General features: G+C 45.1%; 1 protein-coding gene across 1 annotated transcript; it reads left to right on the top strand.

The window, feature by feature from the left end:
* The first annotated feature begins 1805 nt into the window (after positions 1 to 1805).
* LOC115774840 (uncharacterized) lies at positions 1806 to 23586 on the top strand. Its single transcript, XM_030722287.1, has 24 exons — positions 1806 to 1975; positions 2187 to 2279; positions 2490 to 2613; positions 3157 to 3259; positions 4144 to 4254; positions 4323 to 4439; positions 7148 to 7308; positions 8134 to 8280; positions 8501 to 8603; positions 8920 to 9045; positions 9216 to 9398; positions 9888 to 10141; positions 10897 to 11763; positions 12199 to 12298; positions 12411 to 12518; positions 15504 to 16121; positions 16251 to 16952; positions 17157 to 17279; positions 17857 to 17985; positions 20209 to 20401; positions 20582 to 20706; positions 21623 to 21813; positions 21948 to 22081; positions 22206 to 23586. The coding sequence occupies exons 1-24, from the start codon at positions 1921 to 1923 to the stop codon at positions 22436 to 22438; spliced, it is 5100 nt and encodes a 1699-aa protein (XP_030578147.1). The 5' UTR covers positions 1806 to 1920; the 3' UTR covers positions 22439 to 23586.
* The last annotated feature ends 238 nt before the right edge of the window (positions 23587 to 23824 follow it).

The following is a 23824-nucleotide window of genomic DNA, read 5'->3' as shown; positions in this document are numbered from 1 at the left end:
TGTTCCATTCTGTCAGGAAATTATGTGATACATGATATAATATAATATAATATAATATAATATAATATAATATAATATAATATAATATAATATAATATAATATAATATAATATAATATAATATAATATAATAAAAGACTCAAATATTACAACCTGCAGGGATAAATGGGATTACCTGAAATATAAGGTTTGTCAAATTTCCATATGGGACAGGCTCCAGCACACCCACCCCCACCCCAAGGAAAAAGGAAAAGGAAAAGCGGAAAAGGATTGATGCATGGCTGGGTGGATGGATGGGTGGATGGATGGTTGTTTGTTCTGGACAAGCTGTGGTTAGCACAGAAGTCCAACAACAAAATACCACGTGGTTCAGATGGGGCAGGCTGTTCCTCTCAATCAAATGCCTCCAGGTCACACTGCCATTGCCCACAGGGCTGTTAAAGTCCCCCAACAATACAATGTAGTCCCTGGTACAGCCAACCTCAAACACTGCACCCAAGAAGGCCAGGAACTCTGAACTGTCATTTGAGCGTAAGCACAAATGATAGCCAGAGCCAGTTCCTTGGCCCAAAGGCACAGGGCAGCAACCCTCTGATCCACTCCCTTATCACTCTAGAGCTGCCCTCAAGAGGCGGTGGGCAGGGGTGAGTATGCTGGTATTCCCCCAGTTCGGCGCTGTGGGATACCAGTAGTTCCAGACCCCAGGCTGTTGAGGCATGCCACATTATAACTAGATGGTACTTCTCAGTCTCAAGCACTAGATCAGACTCCTTCCCACTACAGAGGTGACAGTCCATGTTCCTGAAGCCGGAAATTGAACTGCCAGGACCTGTGCCCCGACTGCCGCCCAATCCACAAAGAACCAAACCCCTATGACCCCTCCTCCTCATAGAGCACAGTTGGCCCATTACTTGAACCTCAGATTCAGGACATTTGGCTAAACGGGAACTCCATTAATGGAACATCAGCGTATTCACAACAACAACAAAAAGGTCATTTTAAAAGCAGAACTTTCACAAGACAAAGCAACAGCCGTGTGGATGTAGCAACACTCCCACTGCAGGTTCTCATAGCTGACTTGTGTTGTTTAGCTTTGTTAAGTTAAATAAACACTGCTGATGATATTATCATGAGATATGCAGTCAGACCAGTCGAGTGAACTGAGGGAAGACTGGGACCTGTTCTCATACAAACAAAGTGCTCGAGGCATGAGTGATCAGCTGCACCGAGTGAAACACTTCTGATTAATGCCAACAAGAAATCTATTGTACATTTACTGATACAGGTTTCACATTAGTATCCACACAGAGTGTGGAGAGAGATGGGAAAGTTGTTGTACTCCAAAGATTAAACACTGCAATATCTGAAGTTTTAGTTGATAGTTTTGTGTTTCTTTGGGGTGCTTTGTCATTTTGTGCCTCTTCTGAATTGGTTTTGTTTGTCTTTGTTCTTATTGTGTCTTTTTTGTCGTCTGGATGTCTTTGTTTTGTGTCTTTTTCATTGTGCTGCTTTGTGGTCATTTTCTTCGGAGGTGTGTGTTTGTGTCATTGTGGTCATGTTGTGTGTCTGCAGCTGTGTTGTTTCTAATATTTGAGGCTCTTGTGTCTCTCTAACACATATTTCTCACAGGCCCAGTGACTCTTTGCTGGATGTGGTTGGGTACAGACTCCGGAGTAATGCCTTGCTTGTTGGCAGGGTTCAGCCGGTGGTACAGGTCCTGTCCGTCCCCCTCGAGGTTGTCTCCGCCTCCTGCTTTATAAAAGGACGGAGCAGCCTCCGGCCCGCGGAGGTGCGTCAGTCGGAGAGCGGATGGAGGCAGAGAGCGGTCGTGGTTAGCCCGGTGTTGTTGTGCTGCACCGCGGTGGACCTCAGTGTGCAGCCATCCGTGGATACTCGGTGTTGTTCGCGCACAGAGAAAAACATGTCGTGGAAACGAGTCACGGCTGGGGAGTCCCCGATGAGCCGACACGCAACAGGTAGGAGAGACAAGTGCGTGTGTTTGTCGGCGGGGTCGCTGCGGGCCGCGCTGATGCCCCGGGCTGGATCAGCTTTACACGCTGCTGCTGTCGGCTAACTTTTTGTAAGGCACTGAGGAATTTGCCGGACCGGTTCCTCCAGTCGTCACAGATCACGGACTTGTTTCCCGGCGTGTTGTTAGTTAAAATAATTTGTTGCCAAACTTTTCAGACTTCCAGGGGCCGCTGCAGGAGCAGGAGCCGGCTCCCTCCCCGCCGCTGCCCGCCGATCATGTGCTCAGCTCCGGAGCGGTGTTATTCCCGGGTAGATATTAACCCACACTCCTGTGTCTGCGCTCGGGGCAGTGTATTCATAAATGTTTGGGAATATGGGGCCTAACAGCTGACGGGAAGTGTAGGAGTGACCGGCCCTAAGTCTCTTTACTTGTTTTGGCAGAAATGACAGTGAGAAGAAAACATGGACCGGATGTGAGACTTTTTTCATTTGCACTAACAGCTGATTTCTGGTTCACAGGTGCTTTTGATCAACATGGCTGCCCTTTGGTCCTGTTCCCAGTGGATGGGCAGGAGAAACTGTCCTCAGAGCTCAGCAAAGCTGAAGTGATGGACTTCATAAATTACTTTCAGTATCAGCACAGGTAGGTGGCCTCAAACCCAACATACCCAGCTTTTACACTGTGTGAGTGTGTGCGCCTGTGTGAGTGTGAGTGTGTGCGCCTGTGTGAGTGTGAGTGTGTGCGCCTGTGTGAGTGTGTGCGCCTGTGTGAGTGTGTGCGCCTGTGTGAGTGTGTGCGCCTGTGTGAGTGTGAGTGTGAGTGTGAGTGTGAGTGTGAGTGTGAGTGTGAGTGTGAGTGTGCCAGTGTGAGTGTGTGTGTGCCAGTGTGCCAGTGTGAGTGTGTGTGTGCCAGTGTGCCAGTGTGAGTGTGTGTGTGTGTGTGCCAGTGTGAGTGTGTGTGTGTGTGTGCCTGTGTGAGTGTGTGTGTGTGTGTGCCTGTGTGAGTGTGTGTGTGTGTGTGTGTGCCTGTGTGAGTGTGTGTGTGTGTGTGCCTGTGTGTGTGCCTGTGTGAGTGCGTGTGTGTGTGCCTGTGTGTGTGTGTGTGTGTGTGTGTGTGTGTGTGTGTGTGTGTGCCTGTGTGAGTGTGTGTGCCTGTGACGTTTGGCCTGCTGCTTCTCTCTGACAGTAAGAAGCAGGAAAAGCAGAGTCTGGTGTCGGTCGTCGCTGACCTGCGGGACGCGTCGCTCTCTACCATCAGTTTCATCGCTGAGACTCTGCTTCTGCTTCAGGTATTTCTATAACAGAATGGATTTTGTGGCTGTATTGTGGGAACTAAATGCAGGTGTTTATGTTGTTGTTGTTAAAAATAATAATGAAGTTCTCTGCTGTCTTTGGGCTGCTGCTGTTTGCAGTTCACATACAGCAGCAGGGCCAACTAGCCATGTGTACAAAAGTACTTTATAATCAGGATGGTTTAACCTTCACCATCATGTGACCATGACCAATATGAGCCCAGCATCTGCACTAAGGACTACACAAAAGAACTGCATCAACTGTTTGGAATTACAGGTTAAAGATGTGGTGTAGGGTCATAGGCGAGATGCACAGACTGCAACTATTTCTATTTTTTTTCATACCGGGACCTGCTGATACAGATGTTTCTAAGAAGTATAACTGACCACATACACAGTTCAACTTTCCTTCTATACAAAATACTGTTTTTGTAACAAATGATTAAATGTAACAGTTTCACCCAAACTGCAGTAAACTGCAGGATGTTCTCTCACAAACAGCTGATAATAAAGTGCTTTGCTGCACGTGCATCAAACAGAGCAGCTCGTAATGAGGCTGACGGCCAGAAATGTGCAGATCTCAGTCTCTGGCTGGTTGAGCGACGCGTGCAATTCCAAATGTTGAACTTGAGTTTGGTGGCGTAAAGATCCAAATGTAGAAGCCTAAGAAGGCTTTGGTTTAAAAAGAACTGCTGTTGGAGACTTCAGTCAGAAAATGTGGCCTGGATTTAAACAGTTTTTAAACAGTCAGTTTCAAAGATGTTTGCAGTCATTTGATGAATGAAACACTAAATCTGTGACTGATTCGGTGATGCAGGAGCTATCATTGATTTGAGGATATCAAAGATGATGGTTGGAAAGTTTTCTCCAATATTTTCTAGCTGCAGAAGCGGACGGTCCACACTGCGTACATCCTTCAGCCCAGAAAAAAGGATGTTGACAAGCAGCTGCTGAAACTGTTGGCTCCATCAAAGGATTGTGTCTCTTTCAAGGTACGTATGCTGAACTGTTGAGTTAACTTCAGCGAGTAGTTCTGATCTGCTTTCTTGAACCTTTGTAGAGAGTCCTCCTGAAGGAAATCCCAGAGCTGCAGAACTACATTGACCGCAGCCAGCTACCGTGGTCGCTGGGTGGATATCTGCTGTACCGTCATCAGAGCTGGGTTGCCTTCATTAAGGTAACAGTTTCTTTCTCTGAGGCTGGTTTAGAGTCAGCTGAGCATAAATGTTTGAATGTGACAGTCAAACCGGTTTCAGGAATATTGCTGCGGTAGTGCTTTTCAAAATGAAAATGTCTGAGTGATGATGTGCATGACTAGGTTGGGTAATGCAAAGAGCTGACATGCATCACAGATGTGTGGTAATAATAAATTCTTTGGTAGGGGTCAGTCCAAGGATTTTGTTGAACTCGGTCCTAGAGAGTGAGAGGATGCCTGCTGTCTAGTAACTGCAGAGGGAGAAAGTTAAGTCATGCTATGGAAGCTGGGTTAGCAGAGCAGCAGTATGGCTTCATTCTGAGTGATGGACAGGTAGATGGCAGCAGGCAGGCGTCTGCATGGACGGCTGTTCAGGTGGATGATGATCTGTAGTGAGAGTATGAAGCAGGTGGAGGACACAAAGCCCCCGGTACACCACCAACCTGTTTAAAGTGCTTTTTCCCCTACTCGGCGACACTCCCCCCGAGGAACAAACTCTGGTTATCGGTGACTGTTTTGGGAGACTAGAAGGTAACAGCATCAGCAACCACTGATGGTCTTTGAGGGACCAGAGCAGGTGACTGAAGGAAATCTGAAACTACTGACTGAGGATATATGTAGATGTAGTGAAATGATTCACACTCCAACACCAATCGGAGGTCACTAAAATTAATATTGACTCGGTGTGTAACTTTGCAAAAACGATGTCGGACTCTGTAGTTTTCTCTGGGCCCCCCCCCCCAATCAGACCAGGAGCGACATGTTTAGCCGCATGTTCTCCTTGAATCGCTGGCTGTCTGAGTGGTGTCCAAAAAATGACGTGGGCTTCATAGATAATTGGCAAAGTTTCTGGGGAAAACCTGGTCTTGTTAGGAGAGACGGCATCCATCCCACTTTGGATGGAGCAGCTCTCATTTCTAGAAATCTGGCCAAATTTATTAACCCTCCTAAAAACTGACTACCCAGGGTTGAGACCAGGAAGCAGAGCTGCAGTCTTACACGCCTCTCTGCAGCTTCTCTCCTCCTGCCATCCCCCCAAAACCCCATCCCCATAGAGTCGGTGCCTGCTCCCAGACCACCAAAAACCAAAGCTAAAATCAGCACAAAGCTATTTAAGCATAAAAAATCAAAAAAGAATAATATACCATCCTCAACTGCACCAAAGAGCAAAGGTTAAATGTGGATTATTAAACATTAGGTCTCTAAGTTCCTGTTAGTAAATGAGTTAATAATTGATCAACGGGCAGAATAAATCAATATAACAGAAACCCGGTTACAGGAGGATGAAGATGAATTTAAATCAACTCCCCTGAGTCACACTGTGGAGGAGGAATTAATTGATCTTCAGCTCGACTCTCAGCCTCACTCAGACTTTTTATCTGATTTAGTGCTCAGTTCAGATAAAATCATTATAGTGGGTGATTTCAACATCCATGTAGATGCTGAGAATGACAGCCTCAACACTGCATTTAATCTATTGTTAGATTCAATTGGCTTCTCTCAAAATGTAAAGGAGCCCACCCACCACTTTAATCATACTCTGGATCTTGTCCTAACATATGGCATAGAAACTGAAGACCTAACAGTATTCCCTGAAAGCCCCCTCCTGTCTGATCATTTCTTAGTAACATTTACATTTACTTTAATGAATTACACAGCAGTGGGGAATAAGTTTTATTACAGTAGAAGTCTTTCTGAAAGTGCTGTAACTAAGTTTAAGGATCTAATTCCTTCATTGTTATGCTCTTCAGTGCCAACACAGTGCAGAGCAGCTACCTAAACTCTGCTCCCAGTGAGGTTGATTATCTCGTCAATACTTTTACATCCTCACTGCGTATAACTTTGGATACTGTGGCTCCTCTGAAAAATGCCTGACTCCGTGGTATAACTCACAAATGAACACCTTCCCTTCAAAAGCTTTTTGTCATGGGAAGAAACTGGAAGGTTCAAGGACAGTTGGTAATGGATGCTTGTTTTTATTTATTAATCATTGTTTGTCTTGAATATGTCTGCCTGGACCATGTAAGAGTAAACTGCTCTAACTGCTGAACTTATGTTTGTGTAGCACAGAACCATTAGTCTGATATGAATCAGTCTTATGATTAGTCAGAGGATTTCATACAAAGTAGCATTGTTCTGTGTGTGTGTGTGTGTGTGTGTGTGTGTGTGTGTGTGTGTGTGTGTGTGTGTGTCCTAAAAATTTTCAGCTTGAGTGTGAAGTAACAAACAAATGCAGTCACTGGGGATCCATGGATGTGTAGCTCTGCAGCAGATGCAGGTTCTCATGAGCTCTGCAGACAGCCTGCCTGTCGGTCGCCTCTGTGAAGCTTGTGCAAATGCATTACGTAATCAGCTGATCTTATTAGCAATTGAAAGGAGGCCTGGTTCTATTGATTATACATTCAGTCATGTTTGACTGGGCCATGACTATTAACTGAGGCAGCTCGTGTCCTATAGGAAACTTCTTTAGACTTCACAATTGTCGGTCTGCCTTTAGAATGAACTGAGGTTTAGTCGACTTGATCGATCGATGGCAAAACAGAATCCTAAATGAATAGACCTGAAGCCCGTGCTTAACTTAAAGCTGGCCTAAAATAAACAGTGAGGTTCCAAATTGTGAAATCCTGTTTACATATTGATGGATTTGGATGTTCTTTTAAAGTGACTCTGACTCATGTTGCTTCCTGCAGGAGATTGATGTGTTTGCCCAGGAGTTTGTGTCTGTGGTCCAGCGGCTGCCTGCGTGCATCTCCACACTGCAGGCTCTGTCCAGGCTGCCACTGCCCTCCACCTTCAGTGAGCTCCAGCAGTTCTGCTCCACCACTGATGCCAAGTATCAGCAGCTCAGGAGGTCAGACTGGCCTCTGCTTTATCTAATCAAGCAGCTCAAGTTCAAAAATGCTCTGGCACGACTAATACTGCAATATTCAGTGAACATAAAGGATAAGCACATGACCAATGTACTACTCTGCATAGATGCATGTGATGATGTGGTTCATCAGCACAAGCTGTTATTTACGCTCGCTAATCAGTCGTCTGCTTAAAAACTACTAAACTTGTGACGCCGTCTCCCGTTGATTACACGTTACCATGTCTACGATCAAACCAGACAGCACGGACAGCGTGCGGGTCAGCGACGTTTCGGATCTTCCTCACAAAAATTCAGTCAAGTGAAAGCGACTCATGAGTCGGTTGATTTTAATCAATGAAGTGACGCCTTTAGCTTTATCTGCCTCCTCCGCCACTGCTAACTCCTCCCTCATCCTCCTCACCTCAGGCTTCATCTCCTCAGCTGAAGTCAGGGCTCGAACACACAAAATGAGCATAAACATGTTTGTTCTGTGTTTTGTGTGTGTTTTTTTAAATAAAACAATTTAAAAATGGGAGGAGCTCAGAGTAGAGCTGCTGCTCCTCCAGATTGAAAGGAGCCAGTTGAGGTGGTTCGGGCATCTCATTAGGATGTCTCCTGGGAGCCTCTAGGGAGGAGGCCCGGGGGCAGACCCAGGACACGCTGGTCTCGGCTGGCCTGGGAATGCCTTAGGGTCGACCCCGGATGAACTGGAGGTGGTGGCTGGGGTGAGGGAGGTCTGGGCTTCTCTGCATAGGCTCCTGCCCCTGCGACTGTCCCCAGAGATGATGGATTAAAAAAACCTTACCAGTATGATGCTGTGTGCAGGGAGCTGGGGCTGGAGGAGCTACTGAGGAACTGTGAGAGCTTGGTGGAGAAGCTGCGTTGCCCTGACAGTGAGCCGTGCTTCCAGGACATGGCTGGCACTGCCCTCTTCACCCAAACTGCCTTTGAGATGCTCCAGAACCACAGCAGGTACTGCAGGCAACCAGATCTCAGTGCTGAGTCACGACAATGTCTTTGTCTTAATCTGCCACACATTCCATACAGCAGTGTTACGCTGATCCTGTTTCTCAACAGCTAAAGCGCAGTGCCGTGAGTGTGAGGAGGAAGGACTGTCTAAGCTAAATGTTTTTGCCTCTGTAGTTTTTACAGGTTAGCTTGCAGTGGCTCATTCAGTGAACTTTCATTACAGGATAACTGCTGCTGTGGCCAAAGTGGAGCTGCTGTGGCAGCAGCTCTTTTCTAAGGCTCGTTTACAGCTGCATGTGTGTCAGTTGCGTGATAATGCACTGCAGGTGGGTCTAACAGCTACTCCACATGTAAATGGTTAGTTTTTCATTTTCTTCTGTATAAAATCCAAAAAAACATGGCAGATAGAAAACCATGCTTCCATGTAAAACCATGTAACAAAATAAAAGTCCTGCTCAGTAGGTGAAACTGCAGTGATACAGGTGTGATACAGGTAAACCTGTCTGCCTGTGGACGTCAGTATGAGTGCCAAAAACACAAGTGACCAGTTGAAGAAACGGTCAGCTCTCCAAACACGGGGAGCAAGAAGCGATCCACAGCTGAAGGATGTCGTCCGTCACCTCTGACGCTTCCTGTTCACAGATCACTGAGGAGATTGAAGCACTTCAAGAGAAGATCCAGCCTTACAAAGTAGAGATAGTCAAGGACGCTACAAAAGCTGCGATGCTGGTGTCTGAGTTCGAAGCCTCCGTTCACGCTCCTGCTATGGTATGGCATCAGCTGACCTGGCCTCCAGATGTCACACAGCTGTAGTTGCAGCTGATGACACTGTGGTTCAGTTAAATCATAGAAGTTTTGTAACATCAGTGCATCACAGGTACTGTTAACTGGCTTATAACTTAACATGCTTGAAGTAAACTTTACCTTTGACCTACCAGGCCCTTGTTCGCTGGGCTGAAGATGTGATCCAGACTTCAGCAGAGATCCTGCCCTTGGACAGTCGGCGCACAGAGTGCTGGGCTGCGGATCTGGAGAGGCTGAAGGACAAACTCGACTCTGCCGTGAACTTCATTCTGCAAACCCTTCGAGCAGTTTCCAGCTACCATCGCTCCTACAGCAAGGCAAGTAGTGAGCAACTTAAATGTGCTCATTGCTGTGAGATCTCCTGTAGCGTGGAACCACCCCACTACGGTTTGAACTGTTGATGGACTTTTTTGTTTAGTTATGGTTGCAGGTTTCTGCCAGCAGCATACATTTTGGTGTTGAGTTAGTTTGCCAGAAGGACGCGTGGTTATCGATGGCTGACAGATGGCTTTTTTTTTTTTTTAAGAACATTAATTGTAGCTTATTGTTGCAAAGTCAGCCAAGATTACAAACTGTACACTAGCTCAGCTGGTGTCTGCCTACCTCATGTACTTGCTTACTAAGACTGATTCTTAAAACAAACACAAAATTCTTATAAACGGCCAACAAATGCTAGCACGTTGCGTCGCCACCATCCTGCAGTCTAGTGGTAGCTGGTGTGCATATTTCTTTCCTGCTGTTGCTCAGGTGGGGCTAAATGTCCTCACCCCCAAGAATAACAAAACTGATGTGGTTTACCTGTTTAGGCCAGCTGCTGGTACAGTTTGGTCCTCTGTCAGAACTTCCTCCAGGAGCTCCTATCAGGTGTTCATGGAGATGCTCCCTCAATCCGGCTGCAGCAGAAGAGCTGGGAGACGATCCCCGTGTGGAGATACAGGCTGTCCACATTTCTGAAGAAGAATCCCCCCCCTGAGAGGGAGGAGCTGCTCTATCTGGCTCATCTGGCCAATGCTATCCCAGATGATGAGATCCAGCAGGCAGGGAGGCGGATGTCTCAGAGGTGAGAAGACTGACCAAGTGGCTGTTTCCACTTCCACAGATGGGACAGATGAACAGTCACAGCTTGTGTCCAGAGTGCAGCAAATATAAGAAATGTGTTTGTGTGGATTTATCAACTTTCTTGCAGTTTGTGCCAAAGCCGAATCATTGCAAGATGGACACATCAGATATACGTCAGCCATCACTAAATGTCATTAACTGGATGGCAGGAAACACTTCTCTAGATTTAGAGAAACCTCTGAACATGTATAGATGTTCTTTCAGAAAGGATGCTCCAGTGTGTGCTCTGTTACAGGAGGTAATACAGGAAGCACTGAAGCGCTGCTCTTTAGTATTTGGAGAACTCGTCAGCTCTGTTTATGGCATGTTTGTCCATCAGCAGTGCTAACCGCTAAATTACCAGTGTGACTCATACAGGTTTGCCAGTGACCCCTCGATCACCTGATCAAATTTTTGCCATAATTGGGCAAAGGTCACAGGTCAAGTTTTTCTGAGAATCTTGTGAACACAGTAACTTGGAATGATGTGAGGTAGGATGTTCAAATTCACTCCATAGATCAATCTATTAAAAATCTCTGAGTTTGAGTCTTGGCGACCTTGACTTCAAGGTAAAGGTCAAAGGGAAATGATGTCATTTTATGACCTGGGACAGTTTGGCTGAGCAGGAACAGAGCGTGTTCATGACACCAGTGTTTTTGAATTGTTGGCATTTATTTTCTTCTGTGCTGTTATTTTACGTTATTTTTCCTTCATCAGGTGCCTGATCCTGAGAGAACTGCTACTTTCTTCAGGCCCGGTGGCTGTCAGACTCCTCCAGCTGGCCCTTCAGTGGCAGTACGAGTTATTGAGGAGCAACCAAGCGACTCAGCCAGCTGCAGCTTATGCATCGATGTCTGTCCAACACAGCCCTTCAGACTCAAACTTCACTAAATGTGAAGGTGGTAAAGAAGCTGCCCATTTCTTTGGAACATCTTCCTTGACCACAGTTTCAGGGGTGGTGGCAGCTGAATGCAGGCCCCCCTCCTTCAGCTCATTTGACTCTGGTTTTGATGGAGCTGCAAACAGTCCGCTGGAGGCCTTGGGAGGGAGGGAAAGATTAGCTGGAACCACAGACTTTGAGAAACCTGTCTTGAGCCCACCTCAGATCCATGAGATTATCCCCGGAGTTTCAGACTGTGGGGATCAGAGAGAGGAGCCTGACTCGGGCTCTTTGGGACACTCTTCTAAAGCGGATTCGCTCCATGTTGAGATCAAAGTAAAGCGCTCGGCTGCCCTCTCCAGTAACCCCTGGCTTAGCTTGCCAGTAGATTTGGAAAACTCGTACACTGTCAGCAATGCGCAGAATTCTTGTACTGCTTCTTCAGATGCACATCTCACTGCTAACCAGACCAGCAGGTCTCGAGCTCAGCCTGCACAGAGCTACCCAGAACCCGAAGGACCGCAGAGCGGGGAGTGGACGCTGCATTCACAGAGCGGTGTGGAACATCCCGAATTAAGTCCCATCTGCAACATTCTCTCCAGCACTGTCATTGAAGGAGGAGACAAATCCATCTCTTCCACAGAGGAGATTCCCACTCTCCTCTGGGATTCTTATGACCTCCATGACCAAAATCCAGAGGATGGGTAATATTTGACTTCAAATATAGATCAATATGTTATTTCTCTTACAATGTTATTGATGCACAGTGGAGGGTTTTTTTTTTTTTTTTTTTTTTTTTTTTTTTTTTGGTCTGCAGAGTTTTCTGACGACTCAAAAAAAATCTCACCAAGAGTCGAAGGAAACTCATCTTCCAGCTGGCTGGCTGTTACCGTGGTTGCATGTTTGTCCTACTTGAGATCTTTTACTGTTTAGAAATGACACGTCTCAGACATGCCTCAGCGAGCTCATCTATTAACCCCCCCCAACCTGTGTTTTTATTTTGAAATCACTGGAGTACTCGTGAGTTCTTAACTTGGTTCCCAGTGGAGCTGTAACGAGTAACAGTCTGGATGTCATAAGTACTGAATAACTAGCTTTGCTAAAAAGGAGTCAGAGTGCCTTTTTATTTATTTTTCCAGCAGGGAGGCTGAGCTCTCTGTGAAGGACTGGGATCTGAGGGAACAGGAGGGTCTGAGGGAGGTGGAGAAGATCCTGGACAAGGCCAATGAAATACTGGAGGTGAGGTGGACCATACAGTAACTGCTGTAGCTCGTGATGACTTCACTGAGATGTCAGAACATCTGAGAAACAAAGTTTTGGTTCGTGTGAGCTGAATAAGTTATTGTTGCAGGAGGAAGAAAATGTTCTGGCTCAGGAAGCTGTACTGGATGCACTGCTGAGGACGGAGGATGGGCAGGATGTCTGGCGACTGTGTGATAGTGAGGACCAGTTTGGTGCGGTAGGTCAAGGATGCAGCACATCGAATCTTTGAAGAATCTCTTTATTGGTGGCTCTTGCTTTGTCTGTTAAACTCCATCCAGTTATTTTTGTACCTGCTTTACATGGAACAGCTCATTTCTGAAAATCTGGCCAAATTTATTAAATGCAGCAAAACACGACTGTCCTGGGTTAAGACCAGGAAGCAGAGGTGCAGTCCCTGTTGGTAATTGTCCAGAATGGAGAATCCTCCATCGTTGTGACAGTCGTGTTCAGAGCAGCCGCTGAGTTCTCAGAGCTGGCTGTGAAGATGGAGGCGGTCTGTCATCAGGTCCACCAACACAGCTGAAACACTGTTTATGTTCTTACTGTTTCTGCGATGGACGCGTGCTGAAACACAGCTTTGCTTTCTGCAGGCTGACTGAAGGCTGACCGCGATGACCACACCGCACATTAATTTTTACAGCATGGATTGATCGTGTGGCTCAGAATTATGTGTGTTGGTGAATTTGATGCATGAAAAAAAACAAAACGCTGCCAGCTGAAGTGACGCTGCTGTGTAGATCCATGAACCAGAGCAGGTGTAGCTTAAAAAAACAAAACTATGAATATGATCATGAACTTTGTCTAAAACGTGGTCATTTCAGGAGGGTTTTATTTTTGGTCAGGCGCACAATGGTAGGAAACGCTGACAGAAACAAGTTAAACTGTGCAGGAGTGACCAAACCAAAAAATGTAACAGTGCTTTCTAAAACATTAGGAGGATAAAATGGAGCAAAAATAACATCTGCACCAGGCCGGTACATTATACTGACATTGAAACTGTATTTTAAACCACATCTCCTTTTGAAAAAGTCCTCCATGTGTTGACCGCTTCATCTGTTCCATACTGGCCACCAGGTGCCTGAATATGAACTTATGCAATTCCTTCCACAAAGAATTGGTTCAGATTCATATAAAAACCCTCAAATTTCATCTTAAAGTTAGCTTCCTGTCATAACATTTTATTCTTCTACACAAGGGCCACCTTTAGATCATTTATATTGTGCTGTTACTGGGCACAATATAAACGTATCATTCCATCAATAATGGCATCAACTGACAGCCGTCCTCAGGACTGTTACTAGGGTAGTAATTTTAATAATTGATCAACATATTGATTTTTATTCTGCCGTACAGAGATCTGGTTACAGCAGGATGATAGTCAGTCCTCACAGGCTGAGCAGCAGCAGCAATCTTCCACTCCAGCTTATTAATTAACCAAAGACCTCATCTATCGTCCACCTGGTCTTAGTTTCTGATTTATCTGATAATTTGTCCAAAATCATTTTTGTAGGTGAGTTTTAGAATTCATATAGATGTTATCCAATCTCATTGTACATCATGTATAATGACAATAAAGGCATTCTATTCTATTCTATTCTATTCTATTCTATTCTATTCTATTCTATTCTAAAATGTCAGTGATCCCACTCTTTGTCTGATTACATTCTGGATCTTGTCCTGACACACGTCACAGAAACTGAATATTTAAGTGAAAAGCCTCTTATCTCATTTACAGTAATGGAGGGTAAATTTTTACAGTGTTTTCAGAAAAACATCTCCAACAGTGGAGGAATCACTGTTAGTGTGTCAACACAATGCCGGGCAGCTACCTAAACTTTACTCCCACAGAGGTCTTGTTAACGGGGTTACATCCTCACTGCGTACAACCTTGTATCCTGTGGCAAATCAGAGATGCTTGGAGCCCTATGTATGTCACAAATATGTCACAAATATGCACCTTAAAGCAGATAACCTGGACAGATGGTGTTGTACTATACTCATTTAGAAGATCTTTGTTTGGCCTGGAAAAATATTGTTACTCTATTAATGTAACAGTTTTGCTTTGAGTGCTCAGAGTAGAAAAGCGCTATAAGAACTAGTCCATTTACCATACATTACAACCTTGCTTTGGTCATAGACCCTTATGTGATCCAGCTGTCTTAGCTAATTATAGACTGATTTCTAACCTCCCAAGATTTTTTTAAATTTTTTATTAAAAAAAAAAACAGCTGTAAAACAGCTGATCATCTGCAGAGGAATGGTTTAGTTGAAGAGTTTCAGTCAGGATTTAGTGCACCATAGCACAGAAACACTAGTAAACACTGGTATTAAAGGAACTGCACTGCAGTGGTTTGAATGTAATCTAATACGCACTAATTTGTGCATGTAAATGGAGTCTGCACACAGGTTAGTCAGAGGTCCACAGGGTTCTGTGCTGGGACCAAAACCTTTTTGATTATACATGCTCTGAAAACACTGCCTACATTTTCATTGCTATGCAGATGATACCCAGCTTTATTTAGCTATGAAGCCAGATGTTACAATCAGCTAGTTAAACTACAGTTATGCTATATTGCTAAAAGTATTTGCTCACCTGCCTTTTACATGCATATTCAATTTTATTTATAAAGCACCAAATCACAACAGTTGCCTCAAAGTGCTTTTTGTATTGTAAGATAAAGGTCATACAGTAATTACAACTTGAGTGACATCCCATTCTTAATGCATTGGGTTTAATATGATGGCAGCCTGCCCTTTGCAGCTGCAGCAGCTTCAGTTCCTCTGGGAAGGCTTTCCATAAGGTTTAAGTGTGTTTATGGTATTTGAGCATTCTTCCAGAAGCACATCTGTGAGGTCAGATGTGGAGAGAAGGCCTGGCTCAGTCTCTGCTCTAATTCATCCCAAAGTTGTTCTATCAGGCTGATATCAGGACTCTATGCAGGCCAGTCAAGTTCTTCCACATCAAACTTGCTTATCCATGTCTTTATGGACCTTACTATGTGCACTGTTAATTCGTTTACTACTAGTTTAAAAAAAAAAAAAAAAAAAAAGACCGTAATGGCCAGAATGGAAAAACCTAGTCTCCCTATAGGGAAGTCCATGAATCAGTGGTTGTTAACTTGTCTTTAAAAAACCTCCTGTTGGTGTTCATTATATTTTTCTGCTTATTCTTCTTTTTAAGGCGTTGTCATGTGAGCTGACTGAAGCTGGTGTTCTTGGTTTTGAGGACTTCCTTGACTCTGCAGAATCTGACGGTCTTGGTGAGCTCACATCAGCTGAATCTGCACGTGAAACTAAATCCACCAGGGATGAGCTCTACAGCAAAGCTGCAATAGTATCTGAAGTATCTAACAGCAGGCCAGACCTGCTGACAGAGCTGAGAAAAGTTCACATACTGGACAAGCTAATCATGGAAGAGAACCTGAAGATCCACGAGCTTCGATGCAACAAAGAAAGCCCCAACACAGAGTTCCCAGAGAGCAAACCTGTGGATGCAAACGTGCCATTGAGTGTGAGCAAAGAGAGGGAGGCTTTATGGTTGCAGCTGGCAAGGGAGAAACGGGAGGTAGAGAAACTGGGGAAGAGTTTAGAAGAAGGGTGTAAAGGGAAAAGGGGCAAGGACCATGCTGAAGAGGATGTAGAATGTTCTGTGACTGGAAAACCAAGAACAGAGACTGAGGATCGAGCACTCTGTGACTTCTTTCCAAATGGTTCTGGAACATCAGAAAGCAGGCTTTCCACGGATGAGTCTTTGAATACACGCACGACTAAAACTATTCAAGCGGTTTCAGATCTTAAGGTAACCAAAGTGGCTTCACTACAAAATGCGGCTCAGCTCCCACTTTGCCAGTGTCCAGATGCTTGTAGTTGTGCAATCAGTCTCTGTATTTCATAGAACTACCTTTTTAACAATGTATTTGATTTATAGGAACCCTCTGAAGAGGCCGGGATCCAATCACATCAATATATCTATGGGAAAGAATTGGACAGATCTGGAGAAAACGCTTTTTTATGCAGTCCAGAAGCCTCTTTACCCCCTGAAATAAGGCTGGATGATGGCGCCTGTGACCCAGGTAGAAAATCACTCCTTCCTCCTGTATCCGAGCCAAGAATGTCTTCACTTCCTGGGAATGAAGGCCCGGCTGAACTCGAAACTCCTCATTCTGCAGAGGTGCTGAAATCAGCTCTGTCCTTAATAGAGCAAGATGGACATTTTGTGCAGCTTGATCTAAAAGATAAAGTACTCGAAGAGCTGCCAGAGAGTGCATCTCCAGACTCCAGCCACAGCTTGGTTCCCAATCCAAATGTAATGGAACACGGTGGCAATAACCACGCACTCCCAGAGAACAGTCGGGCATCATTACAGCTCTTGTCTAAAATACTCACTAAAACAGAAGAGGGACCCGCGTGTTCACTGCAACTAGATTTACAGCCAGCAGAGGAAATCCACAATCCAGCAAATGAGCGACTACTTCAACAGTCTGCATCCCAACTGACTCCTGATCAGCCTGTGGAGTTTGACCCGGGTGGAAGAGATGAACCAAAGGAAGAGCTGCCTGATGGGGTTCAGAGGACATCATACTCTGGGTCACCTGGAAGCCAGACCCAGTTTCACAGCCACCTGAAAGAGGTTCATGTCGTCTTCTGCTGTGATCTTTTTGTCCTCATTTAGACCATTAAGTATTTCACATGCAAAAAAACTGGCATTAAAATTGGCTACAACTGTGAATTTGACAGTTTATTCACAATGTACACTTGTAGATCATCTCAGTGTTTTGGAACCTCTGCAAGTTGATAAAGATACCCACCCCCCCACCCCTGTGTGTAACTGCAGGTTGCTGATTTCAAGAGCCCCATTGTACTGGATACAGGCTCTGGTTTGATGAAAGCAGGATTTGCAGACCAGCACCTACCAAACGTTATTTTCCCCACAATAATCGGGGTGCCAAAGTATGAGGTAAGGACAGTAGAAGCTTGTAGCTGGAATGAGTCTACATGTGGAAAGGTGCTGTTTGTTAAATCACATCATTTCAGATGACTTCTAATAAATGAATTCCACAATTGTTTTAACAAATGCTCAAGATTATTCTACTACTGTTAAATATTTTATGTAACTAGTATATGAAGGATGCAGCTTGTGTAGGCAGATATAACCTTAAAATATCTGAACTGTTGAGTACACTTCAGGTGTTTTCTGTAGTACTGATGTGTTTTAAAAAGCTGCAGCTGCATGCACATCACTTTGTGTTTACCGCCTTACAGCAGCCTCCTGAAGGAGGCTCACAGAATTAGTTATAAAATGCTTTAAGACACGAGAAGAGCCTTTATTAGTCCCACATTTGGGAAATTGATACGATTACAGCAGCAAAATGAATAGAGCAGGAATTTAAAACTGGGATGCAACATGATGTAGAACAATACTACACAACAGAGAAATGTACACTATACAAGGCAGGGAAGACAAAATATTTTTGCTGTAAGCTTTTTATTAAATCAGTAAAAATTTGGGCACTTGAATTTTTTTGTCTTTGCAGGAAATATTGAATGGCAGCCTTGAAAGAGAAGCCTACATTGGCCATGATGCACAACACATGAGAGGGGTTCTGACTCTGAAGCACCCCATGAAGAACGGGATCATTCACAACTGGGATGAAATGGAAAAGGTGAGAAGAATGTCTGCCTGATGGTGCTGCGTGAACATGCAAAGCAGGTAACATAAACTAAAGTGGTGGTTAAGCACGATGGCTGTGACTCAGTCACAGATGCTCTTTGTTCACAAGGTTTCTGTGTAGGACTAATAACTGATTTATGTTGATGTGCTTTTAAAAATGTGTTCTATTCAGATTAAATTCCTGCTCCATAAAAGACACGACATCAGTTTGAGTAACTTATTAATCTTTTCAAGCCTTTAAGAGGCCCAGTCTGCTCTGTGAGGGAAACCTGATATTTGACTGTTTTGTGACAGTTGGGCTCTCTGAAATGTTTCCACACTTCTAATTTTATTCATATGATTAACAACTGTGGGAAATGAAAATGGTTAATTCATGTATCCTTCTCTTTTGGTACATAAATGGATACACCCTCTTCATTACTGACACTTCCACACACGGCCGGCTGAAGCAGCATGTGGGAGTCGGTGTACCCTTAAAGGTTGCAGCAGTTTGACCTTATGGCCTGAATCTTGATGGGTATTACGACTTTTCAACTTGTGCGTCACAAAGTTAAAGGGAAAAGTGGTACTTTCTCTCCTTTATGATTTAACAAGTACAGTTCAAGTCTCAAATCCACTACTCAAAAAAATTAAACTTTTTAATCAGTTTAGCATTAAGTCCATTAAACATCTGTGACGTCAGTTTTCAGTTTCAGCTTCTTTGGTGTTCATGAAATTACCAACAGGTGCACAGGAGGGGCAACAATGAGACACACCCCGAACAGGAATGTTTTACAGGTGGAGGACGCTCAGTTTTCCCTCCTCATCTTTTCTGACTGGTTTTTACTAGTTCTGCATTTGTTTAGGGTCAGAGTCACTGCTGGTAGCATGAGGTCATACCTGGGCCCTACAGAGGCTGCACAGGTAGTCCAACTCCTCCAGGATGGCACATCAATACGTGCTATCACCAGAACGTTTGCTGTGTCTCCCAGCACAGTCTGAGAGCATGGAGGAGATTCCAGGAGACAGGCAGGAACTCTAGGAGAGCTGGACAGGAGAAGGTCCTTAACCCATCACCAGGATCTGCTCCTTTGTGCAGGAGGAACAGGATGAGCACTGCAGAGCTACAAAATGACCTCCAGCAGCCACTGGTGTGAATGCCAACACCGTGGAGCCCAATAGGCATTTGCCATAGAATACCAGAATTGGCAGGTCCACCACTGGAGCCCTGTGCTTTTCACAGATAGAGAGTTCACCCTGAGCACGTGACAGACCTGAAAGGGTCTGGAGAAGCCGTGGAGAACGTTATGCTGCCTGTAACATCATTCAGCATGACAGGTTTGGTGGGTCAGTGATGGTCTGGGGAGGAATCTTCATGGAGGGGACACAGACCTCTACAGGCAACGACACCCTGACTGCCATCAGGCATCAGGATGAAATCCTTGGACCTGTCAGAACCTACGCTGGTGCAGTGGGTCCTAGGTTCCTCCTGGTGCAGGACAAATCCTGGCCTCATGTGGTGAGAGTATGCATCCTGGAGGATGCAGGAATTGATACCACTGACTGGCCCCCACGCTTGCCTGACCTAAATCCAATAAACACCTCTCTGATGCCACAAGGTTGCACCTCAGTGTCTGGGAGCTCAGTGAAGCCCTGGTCCAGATCTGGGAGGAGATCCAGGATACTGTGGGGTCCACACAAACTAGAACCATTTTGAATTGCTGCAGTGACATTTCAGCAAAATGGAGCATCACCTGCTGAGGTTTGGCTGACTTTGAATTCAGCCTTCTACAGGTTGATTTTTCATTTCCATCAAGATGTGGCATCCTTTCATTAACACATTAACCAGTCCATATCAGTATAGATATCCAACCCCCCTAAACCCCATCCCAAATTGAGATCTGGTGTTTTGTGAACAGTACAAAACTCCTTCACCAAAACACTCGAGCTTTTATTCCATTAATGGTTGTACAGTGTGCACCGTTACATGCCCTGATGCTGTGAAACTGTCCTGAGGGCTCCTCTGAAATCTCAGGCTCAGAGTGCAGCTGCAAGGCCATTTGTCCCTATGGGGTGAGTCAAGGAAGGTGGCAGGTGGACAGACACATTCAGAGTGCTCATACACTTCGTCACACTTCTCCACCACTTAACATACTGTCACCTTTCTGCACAGCTAGAATTAAAGGGTGGGTGCTTGTCTGTAGGCTCACTTACACTCCCTGCTTTACTTTTTCAGATCTGGCATCACACATTCCAGCAGCTGCGTGTGGAACCAGAGGATCACCCGGTTCTTCTGACTGAAGCAGCCATGAACCCTCTGAAGAACCGGGAGCACATGGTTGAGATCATGTTTGAGTGTTTCAACGTGCCTTTTACTTATGTAGCCATGCAGGCAGTGCTGGCACTCTATGCAGCAGGAAGAACCACTGGTACTGTACTCGTCATTTTATGCACTGTTTTGTACACACAGATAAATGGCTGAAGGACTGACTTGTCTAAAGACTTGGTTCATCTGTCTCGTGGTGTATTTAAAGTCTTGCATGTCCTGCTTACGTAGGATCATAGCTGAGAATACACCAAATGCTTCTGTGCATTGATTTTTCTTGTAGGTGTGGTGTTTGACTCTGGAAATGGAGTGAGCCACAGTGTGCCTGTGTTTGAGGGATACTCTCTACCTCATGCTGTGCAGCGCTTTCCTCTGGCTGGATTAGATGTTACAATGCATCTTAAAAAGGTATTCACCACTTCGGTAGTTTATACACAGGCTTAGTTACAGCTGTGCTCAAAAGATTGCATACCCTGGCATTTTTCAGAGAATGAGTGGTGAGTGGTTGGGCGAGGCTATTATTATATATTATCACATGTATATTGTTTGACCTTTATGTTTATGTATAAACGGTGAGGTTGTGTGCTCCTGACGGACCGCTGCGTGTTTCATCCAGTGTGTCACAGGGAAAGATTAAAGCTCTGTGGGAGAAGGTGGTCTGACTCTAAAACAGGAAAAGAATAAAAGATTGAAGGAACTGAGATGCCAGTCAGTGTTCAAACTCTAAGTGGAAAATGAGGGTTTCTGTTGAAGCCCAGCTGCTGTCAGGTAAACTGTGATCGAGAGCACAAGGCCGAGCCAACCGGGGGCTCCTGACCGCGGGGCTCCTGACCGCGGGGCTCCTGACCGCGGGGCTCCTGACCGCGGGGCTCCTGACCGCGGGGCTCCTGACCGCGGGGCTCCTGACCGCGGGGCTCCTGACCGCGGCGTCATTGAGCTGCTCTGGGGAGATCTGACATGAAGCTCATGCAAGATGACTTTGAAGTGCCTGATCCACAACCACCACAGAGTTCATGCTGCTGTTGATGCTGGAGGTGATACACGGTATTAAGAACTTTAATTATCATGACAGACTCCACAAATGACTGATTTTAAAGTTCAAACACAACTGATTGATAATAAATGGCTTCACCAATGACTGACCAAAAGTTTCCCTCATATTCTCTGAAAAATGGCCAAAAATCACATTCTGTCAGGGTAAACTTTTGGGCACAACTCTAACTCCATTGTTGCACACCTGTTATGCTCTATGTGCAAGTCATAATCCCGGCATGGTTTCTAACTTGGTTTGCCTCATTTTGAAACTAACCTGACGTGCTCGAAGCTTCTGCAGGAGCAGGGAGTGTGCATGCGTACCACGGCAGAGGAGGAGATAGTGAGGGAGATGAAGGAGAAGTGCTGCTGTGTGGCTCTCAACTATGAAGATGAGCTCAGTCAGGGGGGGTCATCCTGCAGAGAGATGCATTACACCATGCCAGATGGGCAGATTGTTACCCTCAGCACAGAGAGGTTCAGGTAACTGTCAGTGGGGGTGAGGATGGGGCTGCTCTCTGCTGTTACCAACACTTAGGTCTTGAAGTGATATTGAGGCCACCTGCCTCTTTCTATAGCAGACTGTTTAGATGCATGTGATTCCCCGTTCCATCCAGGGCACCGGAGATTCTGTTCAAACCTGAGCTGATTGGACGGGACCATTATGGGATGCACGAGAGCATCTTCAAGTCAGTCCTGAGTGCAGACATTGACCTGAGGCGCTGCCTCCTGGGAAACATTGTGCTGTCAGGTAACATGTGGTTTTAAAGGTGCTGAAATACAGTTTGCATTTTTTTTGTTTTTTTTTGTTTTTTTTTTATGGCCCTCCATTTGGAAACTATTCCCATTTGCTGCTTTGTCTTCTCTTCCTGAAGGTGGGAATACTCTGCTGCCCGGCCTTCCTGAGCGACTGCAGGCTGAAATCAAAGGCCTGCTGCCCACAGACATGGAGGGGGGAGTTCGCGTCACCAGCCCCAAAGACAGAGACTTCTCAGTGTGGAGCGGGGGAGCAGTGCTGGCCAGTTTGCCCACCTTCACCACTGCATGGATCAGTCAGGAAGAGTACGAGGAGTACGGACCGCAGATTGTCTTCAGGAAGTGTTTCTGAGACCGACTGTTAGAGCGCTGCTATGGTGCCACGGACTGCCGAGCCAGCAGGACTGTTTGAGTCGTGTTTCCTGATCTTCACACCAAACGCTCCTATACAGACCCAACCATGGGGTGAAAAGGAAGTTCAAATCATTCCATCCTTATTCCGGTTGTTGCTGTTGTCACTGAACCCTCTGAGTGTGTGTTGGGCTGAGGCTGTTTTTGTGTCCCAGCAGCTTCAGCCTGACTATATCAATGTTTTGTGGTTTAGGGGCCAGAACTGAAGCTGGCCTTTAATGTCTGTCTGTTTCCAGAATAAGCAGCTGAGGAGCATGAAGAAATCTCAGTGTGCCAATTTTAAATTATTGATTTATCTAATATTATCAAATATTTATTTAAAAATTTTTTTAAATCAAATTTTATTACTTTGTGCTAAATATGGTGAAACCTGCTCAGTCCAGCTGTGACATTAACCTGTTTTAATGCTATCAGCGTTGATGAGTGTTAAAGCCTCTGCAGACATTTTTTTTTCCTCAATAAGGGATTTCATAAGCAGTTTCAAACATTTTAATAGGACTCAGACTGTTGCAACAGTCCTATATCCTCTACATAATCTTTTTTTCCTGTTAGACTCCCTGGAAAAAAGCTTTTAACGTTCAAACAGCTGCAGCATTCATGAGTGTTTCATTCAGAGTGGGGAGGGGAACAGTGGGATGTGGCATCGCTGTGAAGTTTATATCTGAGTGTAGTGCCTTTCCAGTGTTTTGTGAGACCGTTGCTTTGTACATGCCTACTTGTGTAACAGTGATTCTCCTGAATGTGTAACAGTGATGCCAAACTGCTTCATTCCCATGAATTCTGAAACAGTCCATGCTATTAGACTTGGTTGACACAGATTTATTCACTGCATGAAATTTAGTTGTATGTATTTGAATTTCTCGTGTGTGTGTGTGTGTGTGTGTTTGCGTGCCTTTGCATGTGTTTCTTTGAATTTTTGCCAAGTGCCTGTCTAAAAGCATGGGGGTTTGTCCTGTGGCTAAAGCTGTGTGACTGTAGGAACTGCGGCGTCTGACAAGTCTGAAGAGAGCAGGCTCTTGGATTGAGTCCAGCAGTTTCTCACCTAAACTCTGCCATTTGTCATGTAATTTTTCTAAATAAATATGATAATCCTCATCCTGTTGTGCTGATCATCTCTGAATATTGTGAGGCCAACGCAGGAACAGATCTGCTTTTAAATATCTGCCCAAGTCAGAAACTGATACGTTTCTCCCTGTCCCATGTGTCCAGTGTTGCACGCTGTCCCCAGTGACGGCAGCTGCTGCTCTCCGTGCTGTAGACGGTCATGGTGGGATTCCCAGATTTGAGGTATTTGAGTTTTGGTGCAGATACTTGGCATTCATTATTA

The sequence above is a fragment of the Archocentrus centrarchus genome, chromosome 24 (genome assembly GCF_007364275.1).
Source record: "Archocentrus centrarchus isolate MPI-CPG fArcCen1 chromosome 24, fArcCen1, whole genome shotgun sequence".
Lineage (NCBI taxonomy): Eukaryota > Metazoa > Chordata > Actinopteri > Cichliformes > Cichlidae > Archocentrus > Archocentrus centrarchus.
Note: the sequence above shows the minus strand (reverse complement) of the source record. Positions and strands in the feature narration are given on the sequence as shown.